Source organism: Oncorhynchus nerka, linkage group LG9b, assembly GCF_034236695.1.
Source record: "Oncorhynchus nerka isolate Pitt River linkage group LG9b, Oner_Uvic_2.0, whole genome shotgun sequence".
Classification (NCBI taxonomy): Eukaryota; Metazoa; Chordata; class Actinopteri; order Salmoniformes; family Salmonidae; genus Oncorhynchus; species Oncorhynchus nerka.
This window is the reverse complement of record NC_088424.1, coordinates 28,106,903-28,125,191: the sequence shown is the minus strand read 5'-3', so window position 1 is coordinate 28,125,191 and position 18,289 is coordinate 28,106,903. Positions and strand designations below refer to the sequence as shown.

Genomic DNA, 18,289 nt, shown 5'->3' with positions numbered 1-18,289 from the left:
ATCGGTGGCCGACTAAATACTTTTTTGCCCCACTGTATATGTTTGACTCATATCGATGCCACATAGGGTGTTTTCTAAATGAAAAGTTATTTTTTAGGGGCAGTTGCTCAAACACTGATGCAGCCAGCAAATCCAGACTGTGACTCTGTGGTGCAGCAGAGTACAAAGGGGAGGCTGCCTATGACATGAGTCACCTTACACACTGCACAGTTAAATACATGCTGAACTTCAGTGATACAACACCCCTAATGAGTTTCTGGATGGATTTCAAAAAGTGTGCTATCTTGCAAAGAATTATAATTGGAGTGATATCTCTATCTTCTATCCAGTAACCTTGATCAGTGTGTTGGAAAACTGAGCAGGTCGAGCATAACACGTCAACTCTGTTGCCCATAGATAGACTAGCTAGAAATGTTTGTTTTTTTAAACATTTTTATTTTTTATTTTTTTAAATGTGACGCTTGCATTCAATTGCCCCACACAACAAGCTTCCATTCCTCCTGTCACAAGGGGACAGATTGCTGATTTAAGATGAAATGATCAACCCTGTTACTTTATTTGGCACTTAGACACTTACTATAGTCAAGTTTTATGTAACCTCTTGAGATGGGAAACATGTTTTTATTAAGTTGAACACGTGCTCTTTCTGACAGAATGTTAGAATTATGTGAGAACATCTTTTTCCACCAAGTTAAACCAAAAGGCACTCCTTTCGTGTAATGACCCATCACTCTCTTTCTGCAGCTCTCTTACACTGAACAAATCGCAACAATTTCAATGATTTTACTGAGTTACAGTCCATATAAGGAACTCAATTAATTGAAATACATGAATTAGGCCCTAATCTATGGATTTCACATGACTGGGCAGCAGCACAGCCATTGGTGGTCTTAGGCCCAGCCAATAAAAAATCCCCACAAAAGGGATATACAGAAATACTCCTCAGTCTCATCAGCTGTCCAGATGGCTGGTCGCAGACAATCCCGTAAGTAAAGAAGCTTGATGTGGAGGTCCTGGGCTGGCGTGGTTACACGTGGTCTGAGGTTGGATTTTTTTTTATACCTTTACCTTTATTTTACTAGGCAAGTCAGTTAAGAACAAATTCTTATTTTCAATGACGGCCTAGGAACAGTGGGTTAACTGCCTGTTCAGGGGCAGAACGACAGATTTTGTACCTTGTCAGCTCGGGGATTTGAACTTGCAGTTGTACATTCAAATTATCTGGCAACAGCTCTGGTGGACATTCCTGCAGTCAGCATGCCAAGTGCACGATCCCTCAAAAGTTGAGACATATGTGGCATTGCATTGTGCGACAAAACTGCACATTTTAGAGTGGCCTTTTATTGTCCCCAGTACTTGTGTAAAGATCACACAGGTGCACTTGTGTAAAGATCACACAGTTTAATCAGCTTATTCATATGTCACACCTGTCAGGTGGATGGATTATCTTGGCAAAGGAGAAATTCTCACTAACAGGGATATAAACAAATTTGTGCACAAAATTTGAGAGAAATACGCTTTTTGTGCATATGGGAAGATGCTTGGGATCTGAAACATGAAACATGGGACCAACACTTTACATGTTGCGTTTATATTTTTGTACAGTATAATAATAAGCCCTAGTATTCTTTTTTTTTGTTGCTATTTCTTATTGTTGTTGCATTGTCGAGAAGGAAACTGCAAGTAAGCATTTTGTTGGACGATGTATCCTATGCGTATCCCGTACATACAGTGCCTTTGGAAAGTATTCAGACCCCTTGACTTTTTCCACATTTTGTTACGTTACAGCCTTATTCTAAAATGGATTAACAATATATAAAAAAATCTAAACACAATACCCCATAATGACAAAGCGAAAACAAGTTTTTAGAAATGTTTGTAAATGTGTTAAAAATAAAACAGAAATAGCTTCTTTACACAAGTATTCAGACCCTTTGCTATGAGACTCGAAATTGGGCTCAGGTGCATCCTTTTTTTTTTTTTTACCTTTATTTAACTAGGCAAGTCCGTTAAGAACAAATTCTTATTTTCAATGACGGCCTAGGAACAGTGGGTTAACTGCCTGTTCAGGGGCAGAACGACAGATTTGTACCATGTCAGCTCGGGGATTCGAACTTGCAAACCTTTCGGTTACTAGTCCAATGCTCTAACCACTAGGCTACCCTGCCACCCAATCCTGTGTCCATTGATCATCCTTGAGATGTTTCTACAACTTGGAGTCCACCTGTGGTAAATTCAACTGATTGGATATGATTTGGAAAGGCACAAACCTGTCTATATAAAGGTCCCACAGTTGACAGTGCATGACAGAGCAAAAACCAAGCCATGATGTCGAAGGAATTGTCCATAGAGCTCTGAGACAGGATTGTGACGAGGCAGAGATCTGGGGAAGGGTACCAAAAAATGTCTGCAGCATTTAAGGTCCCCAAGAACACAGTGGCCTCCATCATTCTTAAATGGAAGAAGTTTGGAACCACCAAGACTCTTGCTAGAGCTGGCCGCCCGGCAAAACTGAACAATCGGGGGATAAGGGCCTTATGGTAGAGTGGCCAGACGGAAGCCACTCCTCAGTAAAAGGCACATGACAGCCCGCTTGGAGTTTGCCAAAAGTCACCTAAAGACTCTCAGACCATGAGAAACATGATTCTCTGATCTGATGAAACCAAGATTGAACTCTTTGGCCTGAATGCCAAGGGTCACAACCGAAGGAAACCTGGCACCATTCCTACAGTGAAGCATGGTGGTGGCAGCATCATGCTGTGGGGATGTTTTTCAGCGGTAGGGACTGGGAGACTAGTCAGGATCGAGGCAAAGATGAATGGCGCAAAGTACAGAGAGACCATTCATGAAAACCTGCTCCAGAGCACTCAAGACCTCAGACTGGGGATATGGTTCACTTTCCAACAGTACAATGACCCTTAGCACACAGCCAAGACAACGCAGGAGTGGCTTCGGGACAAGTCTCCGAATGTCCTTGAGTGGCCCAGCCAGAGCCCGGACTTGAAACTGATCTAACATCTCTGGAGAAACTTGAAACTATCTTTGCAGCAACACTCCCCATCCAACCTGACAGAGCTTGAGAGGATCTGCAGAGAAGAATGGGAGAAACTCCCCAAATAAAGGTGTGCCAAGAATGTAGCATCATACCCAAGAAGACTCAAGGTTGTAATCGCTGCCAAACGTGCTTCAAAAAACTACAGAGTAAAGGGTCTGAATACTTATGTGAATGTGACATTTCCGTTTTATATATATTTTAAATAAATTAGCTAAAATGTCTAAAAAAAAACAGTTTTTGCTTTGTCATTATGGGGTATTGTGTGTAGATTGATGCGGGGAAAAAAAAAAAAATCAGTTTTAGATTAATGCTGTAACCTAACAAAATGTGGAAAAATTCAAGGAGTCTGAATACTTCCCGAAGGCACAGTACGACTAATACATTTTTAAACTTTTCATTTTACAACTAGTAGTACTGCCACAGTCCCTGGCTAGAGTTTGGCTGCCTTTGCCTGTCCTTGGTGTACTGTGTGGATGGAGCCAAGCTGCTGTCTCCTCCCTGCCCACTGCGATCTGACCTTCCCATGCCTGACCTCTGTCCACAGTCTGCCAAAGCATCCCTACTGCAGGACTGGAGACGCATACTAATACATGTTGGGATGACAGGGTCATAGCTCTAACCTGGTCAACATATAACAGGGAATTTAATTGAAGGGAAATATAGATTTGTAATATATTTTGATATGTAAAAAATGGAATGTTTTATAAACTAGCCTATTTATAATAGTGTTTTATATTATGCAGTTAGATTTTTTTTGCTAACAAGGCATTAAACAGACAAAAACTGAGCGAGCTAGTGAAGCCCATTCATCCCTCTACGATACTCTCACCATTCAAAAAAAACAGACTCTTAACTAGCATTCCTAACAAATCCACATAATCAACACAAATAAAATGTAACCTATATTAAGACCTCTAGTTTACAGTGCTGTGTTAAATGCATTAGAAGCATGGGCATTAAAGTGAACAGACAGAGAGCCAGGGAGCCAGCCAGCTGTAGAGCAGCTCAGTGCCCCTTCAGTCACACTAAGCCCTGGGCCAGGCTGGGTTCCAGGACGTCTGGATGCAGACCGTGCGTGCAGAGAAAATCCCCAGCATGGCTTTGGCTGGCTAGCTGGGCCAGCCTACAACCCAACCCCAAAACAGCACCAGAGAGCAATCGGCCAGTCTACAGCCTAACAGGACCCGGTTTCCCGATAGTGATGGAATTTAGGCTTATATGTGTTTGAATGACGCATCATAAAGATAACAACCAAAGACGTCAAAACCATTTCCCTAAACACCATGCAGTATACCCGTTACAAAGTGAAATGTAACTGTGTCATTACCAGTGGTGGAAAAAGTACCCAATTGAGTAAAAGAGTAACGATGCCTTAATTGAAAATAAGTCTACCGCGAAAATACTACTTGAGTAAGTCTAAAAATATTTGGTTTTAAATATACTTAAAAATACTTTGGGATTGGTGTCCCTTCCATGGGACGGTTGAGTTAACGTAGGCTAATGCGAGCATGAGGTTGTAAGTAACATGAAAATTTCCCAGGACATAGACATATCTGATATTGTCAGAAAGCTTAAAGTCTTGTTAATCTAACTGCACTTTCCAATTTACAGTAGCTATTACAGTGAAATAATACCATGCTATTGTTTGAGGAGTGCACAATTTTGAACATGAAAAGTTATTAATAAACAAATTAGGCACATTTGGGCAGTCTTGATACAAACTTTTGAACAGAAATACAATGGTTCATTGGATCAGTCTAAAACTGTGCACATACACTGGTGCCATCTAGGGGCCAAAATCTAAATTGCACCTTGGCTGGAGTAATACATTATGGCCTTTCTCCTGCACTTCAAAGACGGTACAAAAAATACAAAAGAATGGTTGGTTTTTTCTTTGTATTATCTTTTATCAGATCTATTGTGTTATATTCTCCTACATTCCTTTCACATTTCCATAAACTTCAAATTGTTTCCTTTCAAATGGTATTAAGAATATGCAGAACCTTGCTTCAGGACCTGAGCTACAGGCCGTAAGATTTGAGTATGATATTATAGGCGAAATTTGAAAAAAAGGGGCTAATCCTTAAGAGGATTATGTATCAAAAGTATAAATCATTTCAAATGGCTTATTTTAAGCAAATAAAACGACATAGTTTCATTATTTATTTATTCATTCACTGATCGCCAGGGGCACATTCGAACACTCAGACATCAATTACAAATGAAGCATGTGTTTAGTGAGTCCACCAGATCAGAGGCAGTAGGGACGACCATAAGTGCATGAATTGGAACATTTTCCTGTGATGCTAAACATAAAAATTGTAACAATACTTTTGGGTGTCAGGGAAAATATATTCAGTAAAGTACTTTATTTTCTTCAGCAATGTAGGGAAGTAAAAGTAGTCAAAAATATAAATAGTAAAGTACAGATACCCCCCAAAACTACTTAAGTAAAAATACTTTAAAGTACTAAAGTACTTTACACCACTGGTCGTTACAGGATATGTCCCGTGCTGAAAATTATTCCAGAATATATAGGATAAAAAGCATAATGTAGCTCTATAATATACTCAAAGTTTCAAAATAAATATATTAAAAATAAATAAAAATAATATATATATATACGCAAACAGCACCAGTCAAAAGTTTGGACACACCTACTCATTCAAGGGGTTTATTTTTACTCTTTTCTACATTGTAGAATAATATTGAAGACATCGAACTATGAAAAAACACAAGGAATCATGCAGTAACCAAAAAAGTGTGAAACATATCTTTAATATATTGTTTATTTGAGATTCTTCAGTAGCAACCCTTTGCACACTCTTGGCATTCTCTCAACCAGCTTCTTCAGGTAATCACCTCATTTCAATTAACAGGTGTGACTTGTTAAAAGTTCAATTGTGGAATTTCTTTCCTTCTTAATGCATTTGAACAAATTAGTTGTGTGTGACAAGGTAGGGGTGGTATACAGAAGATAGCTCTATTTGGTAAAAGACCAAGTCCATAATATGGCAAGAACAGCTCAAATAAGCAAAGAAACGACAGTTGATCATTACTTTAAGACACATATGTCAGAGTCAAGGCCCGCGGGCCACATCCGGCCCGCAAGAAGGTTTTTTACGGCCCCTGGGATGATCTTGATTTATTATTAGAACCGGCCCGCAGCAAGCCGGCAGCCCGCAGATCTTTTACACGCACCAATACTACATTTCCCACAATGCAAAGGTGACGCACCGAGCAGTAGGCTGCTTCATTTCAATATTTATTGGCACAGCAGTCGTCAGCATCACAGTAAAATTAACTTTCAGATACCCATCAAAAATGGCAAAACGGAAGGTGGATACTGAGAACCGGGGGTTTCAAACAAGGTGGGAGTCGGAGTATATGTTCACGAAGGTAGCTGGAAAACCTGTGTGTCTTCTGTGTGGAGAAAGTGTGGCGGTACTGAAAGAGTATAATCTGAGACGACATTATGAAACGAAACACGCGGACAAAAACAAGAATATGGACATGGAACAAAGGCTACAAAAGGCAGAGGAATTAAAACGAGGCCTCAAATCTCGACAGGCTCTGTTCAAAAAAGCCAAATCACAAGGCCAGGCTGCTGTCAAGGCCAGTTTTATTTTGGCAGAAGAGATCGCTAAATCAGCCCGGCCATTTACGGAGGGGATTTCATCAAAAACTGCATGATTAAAGTTTGTGACGAAGTTTGCCCAGAAAAAGGCAACTCTTTTAAATGTGAGTCTGAGCAGAAACACCATTGCCGAGAGAGTAGACCAGTTGTCCATCAATCTAAAAGAGCAGCTTGTGAAAAAGGGAAAAGATTTTATTGCATATTCCTTGGCTGTGGATGAGAGCACCGACATTTCTGACATTGCCCAGTTGTCAATTTTCATCCGCGGAGTGGACTCCAACCTAAGCGTGACAGAGGAGTTTTTGGCTTTACGTCCTATGCATGGCACAACTACGGGGCATGATTTGTATGAAGAGGTGTCAAGATGTGTAAATGAGATGGAGCTGCCTTGGGAAAAACTCGTGGGTTTGACAACCGACGGAGCACCTGCGATGTGTGGACACAGGAGCGGACTGGTGGCGAAGATACGGGAAAAGATGCAAGAGGAAAACGCGACAGGTGAGCTGACAGCTTATCATTGTATCATACACCAGGAAGCGTTGTGCGGTAAAGCCTTGAAAATGGAGCATGTAATGAGCATCATCACGCGCACAGTTAACTTTATCAGAGCCAAAGGTTTGAATCACCGCCAGTTCAAGGCATTTCTGACGGAGTTAGAAACGGAGCATGGTGATTTGCCTTATCACACAGAGGTGCGATGGCTAAGCCAGGGAAAGGTGCTTCAAAGATGTTTCGAGCTTCGTGAGGAGATTTGTCTGTTCTTGGACAGCAAAGGGAAAGACACAACACAACTCCGAGACGAAATGTTTCTGTGTGAAATGGCTTTTCTGTGTGACATTACGAGTCATCTGAATGCAATAAACTTGCAGCTGCAGGGTCGGGATCGTGTCATCTCTGATATGTACAGTACAGTGAAGGCATTTAAAACCAAACTGACTCTGTGGGAGACGCAGATGCGGAAAGAAAATTTGAGCCACTTTCCCAGCTGCCAGACCATGAAAGAGAAGCTCTCTACCAGTGCGTTCCCGAGCACACAGTTGGCTGATAAAATAGGTATGCTTGCCGCTGACTTTCGACGCCGATTTGCTGACTTTGAAGCACAAAAAGCAGGTTGGAACTGCTCGGTAACCCATTTGCTGTTGACGTGGAAAGCTCACCACCAAACCTCCAAATGGAGTTGATTGACCTCCAATGCAATGATGCACTGAGGGCAAAATATGCGGCAGTGGGTGCTGCGGAGTTCGCCCGTTTCCTCCCGGCACAATGCCCCAGCTGCGCATCCAGGCTGCTCAAACGTTGTCTATGTTTGGCAGCACATACCTGTGTGAACAACTGTTTTCTTTGATGAACCTGAACAAAACATCACACAGAAGTCGACTTACTGCTGAACACCTCCACTCAATTCTGAGGATTTCTTCAGCTCAGAGCCTTACCCGAACATTGATGAACTTGTGGAAAAGATGGGACACCACCAAGTATCACCCTCAACCTCAAACAAGTGAACATTACTGTGCAATCACATATTTAGAGTTTTTACTCAGTTCAAGTTTAAAAGTTAAAATTTAATATTTGTTTTCACTGCATGTTACTTCTCCTTAAACAAAGTGTTGTTTTTGATTAATAGATTTTTGCACTTTATTTTTTTGTATTTCAATCCAATTATATTTTTAAAATATTTCAGTTGAGTGGATGATAGAAAATTGCTATTATTGTTTTTTCTTTGAAGTAAATTTAGCCCACTTTTGCTAAAATAGAAAATATAGTCTACTGATGGTGCCTTGAATACCGGTTTCTTTCATTTAATGTTCATGTTATGGGGATATTTATATAAAGGAAATTTGTCTTTTGTGTCTGTTGAAAATTAAAGATTACTGACAGAGCCATAAGAAAATATTGCTTTATTTATCTGATCATATTGTAATATATTTGTTAGGTTTTCAGTAGGTTCAATTAGGTTCACTAGACTATATGCGTCATTTAAAAAATTTTCAATGAACATTCGAACAGTCCGGCCCTCGTCTTGTAGCTGATTTTTTTATTTGGCCCTCCGTCCATTTGACTTTGACACCCCTGCTTTAAGACATGAAGGTCAGTCAATAAGGAACATTTAAAATAACTTTGAAAGATTATTCAAGTGCAGTTGCAAAAACCATCAAGCTCTATGATGAAACTGACTCTCATGAGGACCGCCACAGGAAAGGAAGAGCCGGAATTACCTCTGCTGCAGAGGATAAGTTCATTAGAGTTACCAACCTTAGAAATTGCAGCCCAAATAAATGCTTCAGGATTCAAGTAACAGACATCTCAACATCAACTGTTCAGAGGAGACTATGAGAAATCAGGCCTTTGTGGTCAAATTGCTGCAAAGAAATCACTACTACAGGACACCAATTAGAAGAGACCTGCTTGGTCTAAGAAATATGAAATTAGACCGGTGGAAATCTGTCCTTTGGTCTGATGAGTCCAAATTCGGTTATTTTCTGGTGACACTTAACCAGCATGGCTTTCACAGCATTCTGCAGTGATACGCAATCCAATCTGGTTTGTGCTTAGTGGGACTATCATTTGTTTTTCACCAGGACAATGACCCAAAACACACCTCCAGGCTGTGTATGAACTATTTGACCAAGAAGGAGTGTGGTGGAGTGCTGCATCAGATGACCCGATCTCAAGCCAACTGAGATGGTTCGGGATGAGTTGGACAGCAGAGTGAAGAAAAAGCAGCCAACATGTGCTCAGCATATGTGGGAACTCCGTCAATTCTTTTGGGAAAGCATTCCAGGTGAAGCTGGTTGACAGAATGCCAAGAGTGTGCAAAGCTGTCATCAAGGCAAAGGGTGGCTACTTTGAAGAATCTCAAATAACAAATATATTTGTTTAACACTTTTTTGGTTACTACATGATTCCATATGTGTTATTTTATAGTTGATGTCTTCACTATTATTCTACAATGTAAAAAAATAAAGAAAGCCCCTTGAATGAGTAGGTGTGTCTAAACTTTTGACTGGTACTGTATATTTTTTACACTATGTTTTCCCATCAAAAGAAAAAAGGTTCTGTAGCCTATTATGTATTTAAGTGTTTGTATAATTAGGTTTGCCATGTGTTATGTATTTTAAGTGTATTGTGTATGCAATGTTGGATTATGTACATTCTGCATTTCTTCAGTTTGTGTCAACTGTGAAAAATAATTAAAATAAGTCGCTCATTGCCACCTTCGCTATATCAACGTGACCTAAAAATAGGATATAATGACAATGGTTTTTGGAATTGCTCAACAAATCATGAATTGTAGCCTATGGCAGGTAGAAATTGAGAATAAAGAATGCCAATAGATATTCTACAATTAAATAAACATTAAGTAGCCTAGGCTACAAGTTAAGCCACATTTCCATTGACCTAATATGATGACCTTTAGGTTATTGGTTAGACTAATGTTTAATGCGTGAGCATTCAGGTAATAGTAGCATATAGGCCTAATAGATACAAATATTGAAGTGGCTCAGATGTAGTCTAATGGCTTAATACTAGGTAGGTCTATCGATTGCACATATATGAAAGTGATGTCAATATATAGCCAAATTTCTGTCAAATTTGTAAAAATTATCCTTACTTCGCTTTTTATAACATTGCAAACGTTTTAGGCTATTTACATGAGGGAACCTGAATCCATTTAAATACAGGATAAACACAAATCTATATAAAGAACTCAGGGATGGAACACCACTGTTCAATTATATCTATATGCAACAAAAACATAAAACGCAACATGTAAAGTGTTGGTCCCATGTTTCATGAGCACAAGCTTATTTCTCTCAAATTTTGTGCACAAATTTGTTCACACCCCTGTTACTGAGCATTTCTCCTATGCCAAAATAATACATCCACCTGCTAGGTGTGGCATATCAAGAACTGATTAAACAGCATGATCATTACACAGGTGCACCTTGTGCTGGGGACAATAAAAGGCCACTCTAAAATGTGCAGTTTTGTCACACAACGCAATGCCACAGAAGTCTCAAGTTGAGGGAGTGTGCAATTGTCCACCAGAGCTGTTGCCAGTGAATTGAATGTTAATTTCTTGCCTCCAACATCGTTGTAGAGAATTTGGCAGTACGTCCAACCGACCTCACGTGTAACCACGGCAGCCCAGGACTTCACATCTGACTTCACATCAGCCACCCAGACAGCTGATGAAACTGTGGGTTTGCGCAACAAAAAAAATTCCGCAAAAGCTGTCAGAAACCGTCTCAGGGAAGCTCACCTGCGTGCTCGTCGTTCTCACCAGGGTCTTGACCTGACTGCAGGTCGGTGTCGTAACCGACTTCAGAGGGAAAATGCTCACCTTTGATGGCCACTGGCACACTGGAGAAGTGTGCTCTTCACAGATGATTTACGGTTTTAACTGTACCAGGCAGATGGCAGATAGTGTGTATGGCGTCGTGTGGGCGAGCGGTCTGCTGATGTCAACATTGTGAACAGACTGCCCCATAGTGGTGGTGTGGTTATGGTATGGGCAGGCATAAGCTACAGACAACGAACACAATTGCATTTTATTAATGGAAATTTGAACGCACAGAGATACCATAACGACATCCTGAGGCTCATTCATCCGCCAAACATCCCTCCATGTTTCAGCATGATAATGCACAGCCCAACGTCGCAAGGATCTGTACACTAATTCCTGGAAGCCGGAAATGTCCCAGTTTTTCCATGGCCTGCAAACTCACCAGACATGTCACACATTGAAAATGTTTGGTATACTCTGGATCGACGTGTACGACACCATGTTCCAGTTCCCACCAATATCCAGGATTTCGCAAAGACATTGAGAAGTAGGACAATATTCCACAATCAACAGCCTGATCAACAGCCCTACTTTTTTTTAAAGGCATCTGTGACCAACAGATTCATATCTGTATTCCCATTCATGTGAAATCCATAGATTAGGGCCTAATGAATTTATTTCAAATGACTGATTTCCTAATATGAAATGTAACTCAGTAAAATATAAAAATTGTTGCATGTTTTGTTTGGAGGAGATATTGGCAATATTTATTTTATTTTACCTTTATTTAACCAGGCAAGTCAGTTAAGAACAAATTCTTATTTTCAATGACGGCCTAGGAACTGTTCAGGGGCAGAACGACAGATTTGTACCTTGTCAGCTCGGGGGTTTGAACTTGCAACCTTGCGGTTACTAGCCCAACGCTCTAACCACTAGGCTACCCTAGTATATCCTCCAAACACCAGCTTTGAGGCATTATCCCTTTTATACAATGGGTTAGCAACATATTCAAATAATTGACATATTTTCATTAAAAACGTTATTTTAATTAAATGTATTCATAGTATTTGAGTCTTTTTGTTCTGTATCTATGGACGTTCGTTCTAGTCATTCGTTCTAAATGTTCTATTGACATACTGTCTGGCAATGTTCTTATCCCTTACTTGCTAGCTAACCAACTACTGCGAACTTAGTCACGTCAAAAAGTGCAGCCAGAATAACAGCAAAGTAGCTGCATTTGCATAAACTGTTTTCTAGTGATATTTATTTGGATACATCCATAACAATAAGCTGATGAGGCATGATTTCGCCTGGCATAGAAAATGTGCTCAATCGTAAGGACAATGTTGTTCAGAGGAGCTAGCCAACAACAAAACTACAGTTAGACAATCACTTCAAACTGAAGCTGGAAAGATTATCAGCGTTTTGTTTGAACTTTTTTCAATTGACATTTTTTGTACATATATATATATATATATAAATAAAAATGATGCCAGCGGAAACATGATTTGGACTGGCTGAGAAACGCTGCCTGCCTGCCTGTCTCATCCTGACTCACGACACATTCATTACTATGGGACAGCAGGAGATTCAATTTGAATATTGAAACAATGTTGCAAATGTGGGAGAGACAGAGAGCAAGGTTTTTTCAAATCTCCACTGTTGAAAACTAAATGTTAGCCTAAAAGAAATATTAAATAATGTCTAGATGCTTTTTATAGTGGAGATCAAGTTTATAAGTTGCTTGGTTGGGCTGATGAGACAACGGATTACGAAGTCAGATGGAACAGAGTAAATAGGCATTTTAACGTCATAGAGTTAGCCGGTGGCAACATGTGGAATAAAACCGTCTGGAATGCGGTTTTAACTATTCAGGATTAGACCCTTCCGTTGTATAATACCGTATAAAACCATAGCTTGTCTCTCCCTGACAAGAGGAATCATAGCTTGTCTCTCGCTGACAAGAGGAATCATAGTTTGCCGGTCGCGATATAAAAAAGGTTGAGGAACACTGCTTTGGATAGAAAATACCCCAGATCCTTACTCATCTGTCGGTCTCCATAGCTGATGGCCTCTGCCAGGGGGCTCCAGCCCTGGGCATTCTTCACCTTCACAGGGGCATTATGGGCCAGGAGTAGGAGGGCACACTCTGCAGCACAAACAAACACACAAACATCACAATTGATCAAACATCATCAAGCTACTTTTAGATGAATTGTTTTTGTTTTCAAATCTAAGTCAATCACCCGTCTCCATGGTCTTTATACTTGGACATTGAATACTCATTTCTGTAGTTAATGACGATAACAGTATATTAGGTCAAGTAACAAGACGTCTACTGACCCGAAGGGCGTTCGATATGGGACCAGCCACTACTATGAGACTACTAGACTATGTAACACACTGCAGTCTGCAGAGATCAGACAGGATGATCTCAGTACAGTAGGACGGGAATTTATCCCAGAAGAAATCCACATGGAGGATTTACTAGAGGAGAGCTGGAGAACATGTTGATTATGTTATGTGAATGGCAAAAAACATGGCTGGTAGGATGACTTGGAGACATGCCAGAGGTGGGGCATAATGCCCTGCAACATGGCACATCTTCTGTGTCATTTCCTGGTCTTAGGCTTATGGTGCTTTCGAGCTAACTGGGAACTCCGAAAAAAATAGGTCAAATCATGACGTCAGTGATCTTCAGGTCGGACCTCTAAAAAGATGCCAGAGTATCCGACTTGAAATTCCGAGTTGGATGACTGTTCAAATACATTTTTCCCCAGTCTGAGCTTGTTTTTTTCCTAGCTCCTAGTTGTCTTGAACACAGTTAAGTCGTAGATTCCCAGTTGTTTTGAATGTGGCATTAGGCCAGAGATGAGAGTATGGGCCAAAAAATCCTGTCAAACTCTGGTGTCATGTAGTAGTTTAGAGGAAAGTAGTACAGAAGTAGAAGTCAGTCTGCTCCAAATGGGAAACAGTTGTTTGCATGTTTCGGTCCTGTTCCAATAGGTCTATGTATCTGTTATTCTCCATATCAGATATTTTTGATTACCAGAAGTCAAAGCCCTTACCTTTGTGACCCATCATCACAGCTACGTGAAGAGGTGTGTTTCCTAGAAAGAGAGAGAATGACCAGTTATGAGATTATTGATGTCACAGCTAGTGCAGGTGCACATGGACAATGTTTATGTTTAACTCAACACACGCTAGTAAGCAAGTACTGACTATGTTAGTCAAAAAAGTGTCAGCTAAAATGTAATGGATACAAAACTAGAAGTGATAACCTATGCGGTTTCCTATTCCATGTACTAAATTCGGGTTTCCATGCACACTCACCATGCACATCTTTCTGGGAGATGTTCTGGGTCCGAATGAGTGAGGACAAGCGACGCACATCTCCTCTGAACACACATTCGTGAACAGGGAATTCCAAATTCAAGTCCTCATTACCATTGGTTAGAATGATGGGATTCTTGTTATAGTCATCGATGATAGTACCAACTGATTGATTGGCATTGGTATTGTTTGCATTGATATTCGATAGCTGCTGCTGCAGTGCCATAGGTTTCACCGTCTTGTTATGGTTCTTGTTTGATTTGTACGTGATGGCGGTACCGTTGGGGGTTGGAGAGGTTATTGTTCCATTTGTAGATTCATCAAATGTTTCCATTAACGTTATAGACCCATCCTTACTAGGCTTGTTGTTATGGTCTTTCCGCAATGTGCGAATCTTTTCCCCGGTCATGATTTAACGTTACTAGCCAGCAAGGAGACTAGCTACTTCAGATGAATATTGTATTATGTTGACTATGGTTGTCAATGACAGCTGCAATAGCTACCTTAATAGCTAGCTATTTGCCTAACCTAGCTAGCTAGATTGCAGTTTTTCAACCATATAATGGATGTGGGTGTTACAACAGAAACAACACACACGTAAAAACAAAACAACTGGAAAAGATACTCTCAAGATCGTTAACACACGATTAAGAATGAAAATAACAAATTATTCGGCGACATCCTTGATAAAACTCGTTTCAAAATGTCCCAATTGCATCTTGCAGTGCGGTAGTTTGCTTGCTAACGTTTGCTCGCAAGATTAGAAACCTTCCGATTGAAAAGCGTTCTTAATGCCTCAGTGGTGAAAAGACCATTTTCCGCGTAGTATCTCGCGAGAATAAAAAGCATCAAAACCACATTCCTTGGGTATCGCGATAATTAGTTGAACAGCATCTTTTATTTTTTAGAAACACCAAATAAATATTTAACGCACAAAAAAATATTGTAGTAAACTCATGATGATATATATACAATTTAAAAGCACCAGCATAAGGTATAATTTACAGAATTTGTTCTCAAACATGATTCTGGCAATTTTTTCGACGCCTACTGGGGGTCTTGAATTAACATACGTCATCTACACGCGCCATATTTTTGTTGTTTGCCAAGCTTTCAGAAATTTTGTTTTGGAACGCAAATAAATAATGCCTCCAAAGAATAAGCAGAAGAAAGTGATTCATCAAGATGAACTGCGTCGGTTGATGAGAGAGAAACAAAAGCAAACGATAGATAAGAAGCGTGTCGAATCCCCTTATGCCAAGTACAACAGTCTCGATCATCTTAGCTGCGTACTCTGCAACGAGCGGGTAAAGAATGAAATATTGTGGCAGACTCACGTTCTTGGAAAACAGCATAAGGAGAAAGTTGCCGAGCTCAAGGGGTCTAAACAAAGTTCAACAGGTCACGGACCCCAGCCCCCGCTGAAAAGGAAAGCATTGGATTCTGAAGACACGAATGGGAAAAAGTCTAAACCTGTGGCAGGTAACGAGCAGGCATCTACGTCGTCAGGGCTGCCTGATGTTTTCTTTGCGAAACCTGCCCCGCCTGGGCCGAAGAAACTAACTGGAATTTTGAAAAAAACATCTGCTGGACTGAGTCTTCTGGCCGGAGTCTATAATGAAGACGAAGAGGAGGCTGGTGACTCTTCTGACCTAGGGGCAGCCTCCAGCTCGGGTGTGCAGAAGGGGACACCTGCCCCAGGACTCCCAGCTGATTTCTTTGACAACGGCACCATTCCAGCTGTCCCAGCTGCCTCTCATTCCGGGTCTATCCTCAAACCAGATGAAACTGAGAAGAGTGTGGAGAAGAAGGAAAATACACCTGAAGCACTACCAGAAGGCTTCTTTGACGACCCAGTGAGAGATGCCAAAGTCCGCAATGTTGACGCTCCAAAAGATCAAATGGATAAGGAGTGGGAAGAGTTCCAAAAGGAAATGCGGCAGGTGAACACTAAATCAGAGGCCATTGTAGCCGAGGATGACGAGGAGGGACGTTTTGAGCGTCAGATTGATGAAATCGATGAGCAAATCGAATGTTACCGGAGGGTTGAGGTATTGAGAGATAAGCAAGATGTGGTGAAGAAGGTTGTGAAGGAGAAGACCGAAGACCAGGAAGACTCCAGGGGAAGCGATGAGGAGGATGAAGAAGAGCTGCTCCACTTGCTGTCAAGAGACTGGAGGGCTAAAGGGGCCCTTGCTTAAAATTCCTGGGTCCTTTTGACCCAAATAGGGTCAATGTTTATCCAGATTGTAAATAAAATAGCAAAGGAGCCAGCTTCTTTCCTCTGTCAATGACAAACCTTTGTTGAGGATTTTGAATGTCTAAGTGTTGTCTTGTACAGTTATGTCTACAGTACCAGTCAAATGTTTGGACACAGCTATTCATTCAAGGGTTTTTCTTTATTTTTTAAACTATTTTCTACATTGTATAATAATAGTGAAGACATCAAAACTATGAAATAACACATGGAATCATGTAGTAACCAAGTCAAAATAGATGTTATATTTGAGATTCTTCAAAGTAGCCACCCACTCCTTGTTGACAGCTTTGCACACTTGGCATTCTCTCAACCAGCTTCATGAGGAATGCTTTTCCAGCAGTCTTGAAGGAGTTCCCACATATTCTGAGCACTTGTTGACTGCTTTTCCTTCACTCTGCGGTCCAACTCATTGGGTTGAGGTCGGGTGATTGTGGAGGCCAGGTCATCTGATGCAGCACTCCATCACTCTCCTTGTATATTTGAGATTCAAAGTAGCCATCCTTTGCCTTGATGACTGTCAGCGTTGCACACTATTGGCACTCTCTCAGCCAGCTTCATGAGGTAATCAGCTGGAATGCATTTCAATTAACAGCTGTGCCTTGTTAAAAGTTCATTTGTATAACTTTTTTCTTTAATGCGTTTGAGACAATCAGTTGTGTTGTGACAAGGCAGGGGTGGTATACAGAAGATAGCCCTATTTGGTAAAATACCAATTCCATAGTATGGCAAGAACAGCTCAAATAAGTAAAGAAAAACAACAGTCCATCATTACTTTAAGACATGAACGTAAGTCAATCTTTAGAATTTAAGGAACTGTCATTTGGTCTGATGAATCCAAATTAGATTTTTGGTTCCAACCACCGTGTCTTTGTGAGATGCAGAGTAGGTGAACGGATGATCTCTGCATGTGTAGTTCCCACTGTGAAGCATGGAGGTGTGATGGTGCTTTTCTGGTGACACTGTCCTTGATTTATTTAGAATAAGTCACACTTAACCAGCATGCCTACCACAGCATTCTGCAGCAATACGCCATCCCATCTGGTTTGTGCTTAGTGGGACTATCATTTGTTTTTCAACAGGACATTCAAGCAAAGCACACCTCCAGGCTGTGTAAGGGCTATTTGACCAAGGAGAGCGATGGAGTGCTACATCAGATGACCTGGCCTCAACCCAATTGAGATGGTTTGGGATGAGTTGAACCGCAGAGTGAAGGAAAAGCAGCCAACAAGTGCTCAGCATATGTTGGAAAAGCATTCCTCATGAAGCTGGTTGAGAGAATGCCAAGAGTGTTTAAAGCTGTCATCAAGGTGAAGGGTGGCTAGTTTGAAGAATCTCAAATATGAAATATACCTTCATTTGTTTAAACTTTATTATTACATGATTCTGTGTGTTATTTCATAGTTTGCACTATTATTCTACAAAAAAAATAGTTTTAAAAAAAAGGATAAAGGTGTCCAAACTTTACTGGTACTGTATATAAAACTTGCTCTTGTGGTAAATGCTGTTTTTCTAATGTTACACACATGCAGAAAGCACCATGCGTATGAAATACTGTACCATCAGCACTTATTAAAAAAAATGTTGGGAGCCAAATCCTCAATTCTCATTTCTGATGTCATTATCGGAACCTTGGAGCATACTGGTGGGCCTACATGATACACATTATTCCAAAACAAAAACAGTCCTTTATAAATAACCTTGACTAGAATACTAACA

At 40.5% G+C, this 18,289-nt stretch overlaps 2 protein-coding genes across 2 annotated transcripts in view; one reads left to right on the top strand and one right to left on the bottom strand.

The window, feature by feature from the left end:
• LOC115114540 (ankyrin repeat domain-containing protein 13C-like) overlaps positions 1-15,141 on the bottom strand; it is a 32,798-nt gene extending 17,657 nt beyond the window's left edge. The window contains exons 1-3 of the mRNA XM_029642857.2: positions 14,314-15,141; positions 14,049-14,090; positions 13,025-13,129 (exon numbers count right to left, since the gene is read on the bottom strand). Of these exons, the coding sequence (XP_029498717.1) occupies positions 13,025-13,129; positions 14,049-14,090; positions 14,314-14,722 (556 nt within the window). The 5' untranslated portion in view covers positions 14,723-15,141. The remainder of the gene's footprint in view (positions 1-13,024; positions 13,130-14,048; positions 14,091-14,313) is intronic.
• A 244-nt stretch (positions 15,142-15,385) lies between these two features.
• On the top strand, positions 15,386-18,166 carry LOC115114542 (zinc finger protein 830-like). Its single transcript, XM_029642868.2, has one exon. The coding sequence runs from the start codon at positions 15,459-15,461 to the stop codon at positions 16,512-16,514; it is 1,056 nt and encodes a 351-aa protein (XP_029498728.1). The 5' UTR covers positions 15,386-15,458; the 3' UTR covers positions 16,515-18,166.
• Positions 18,167-18,289: the final 123 nt, after the last annotated feature.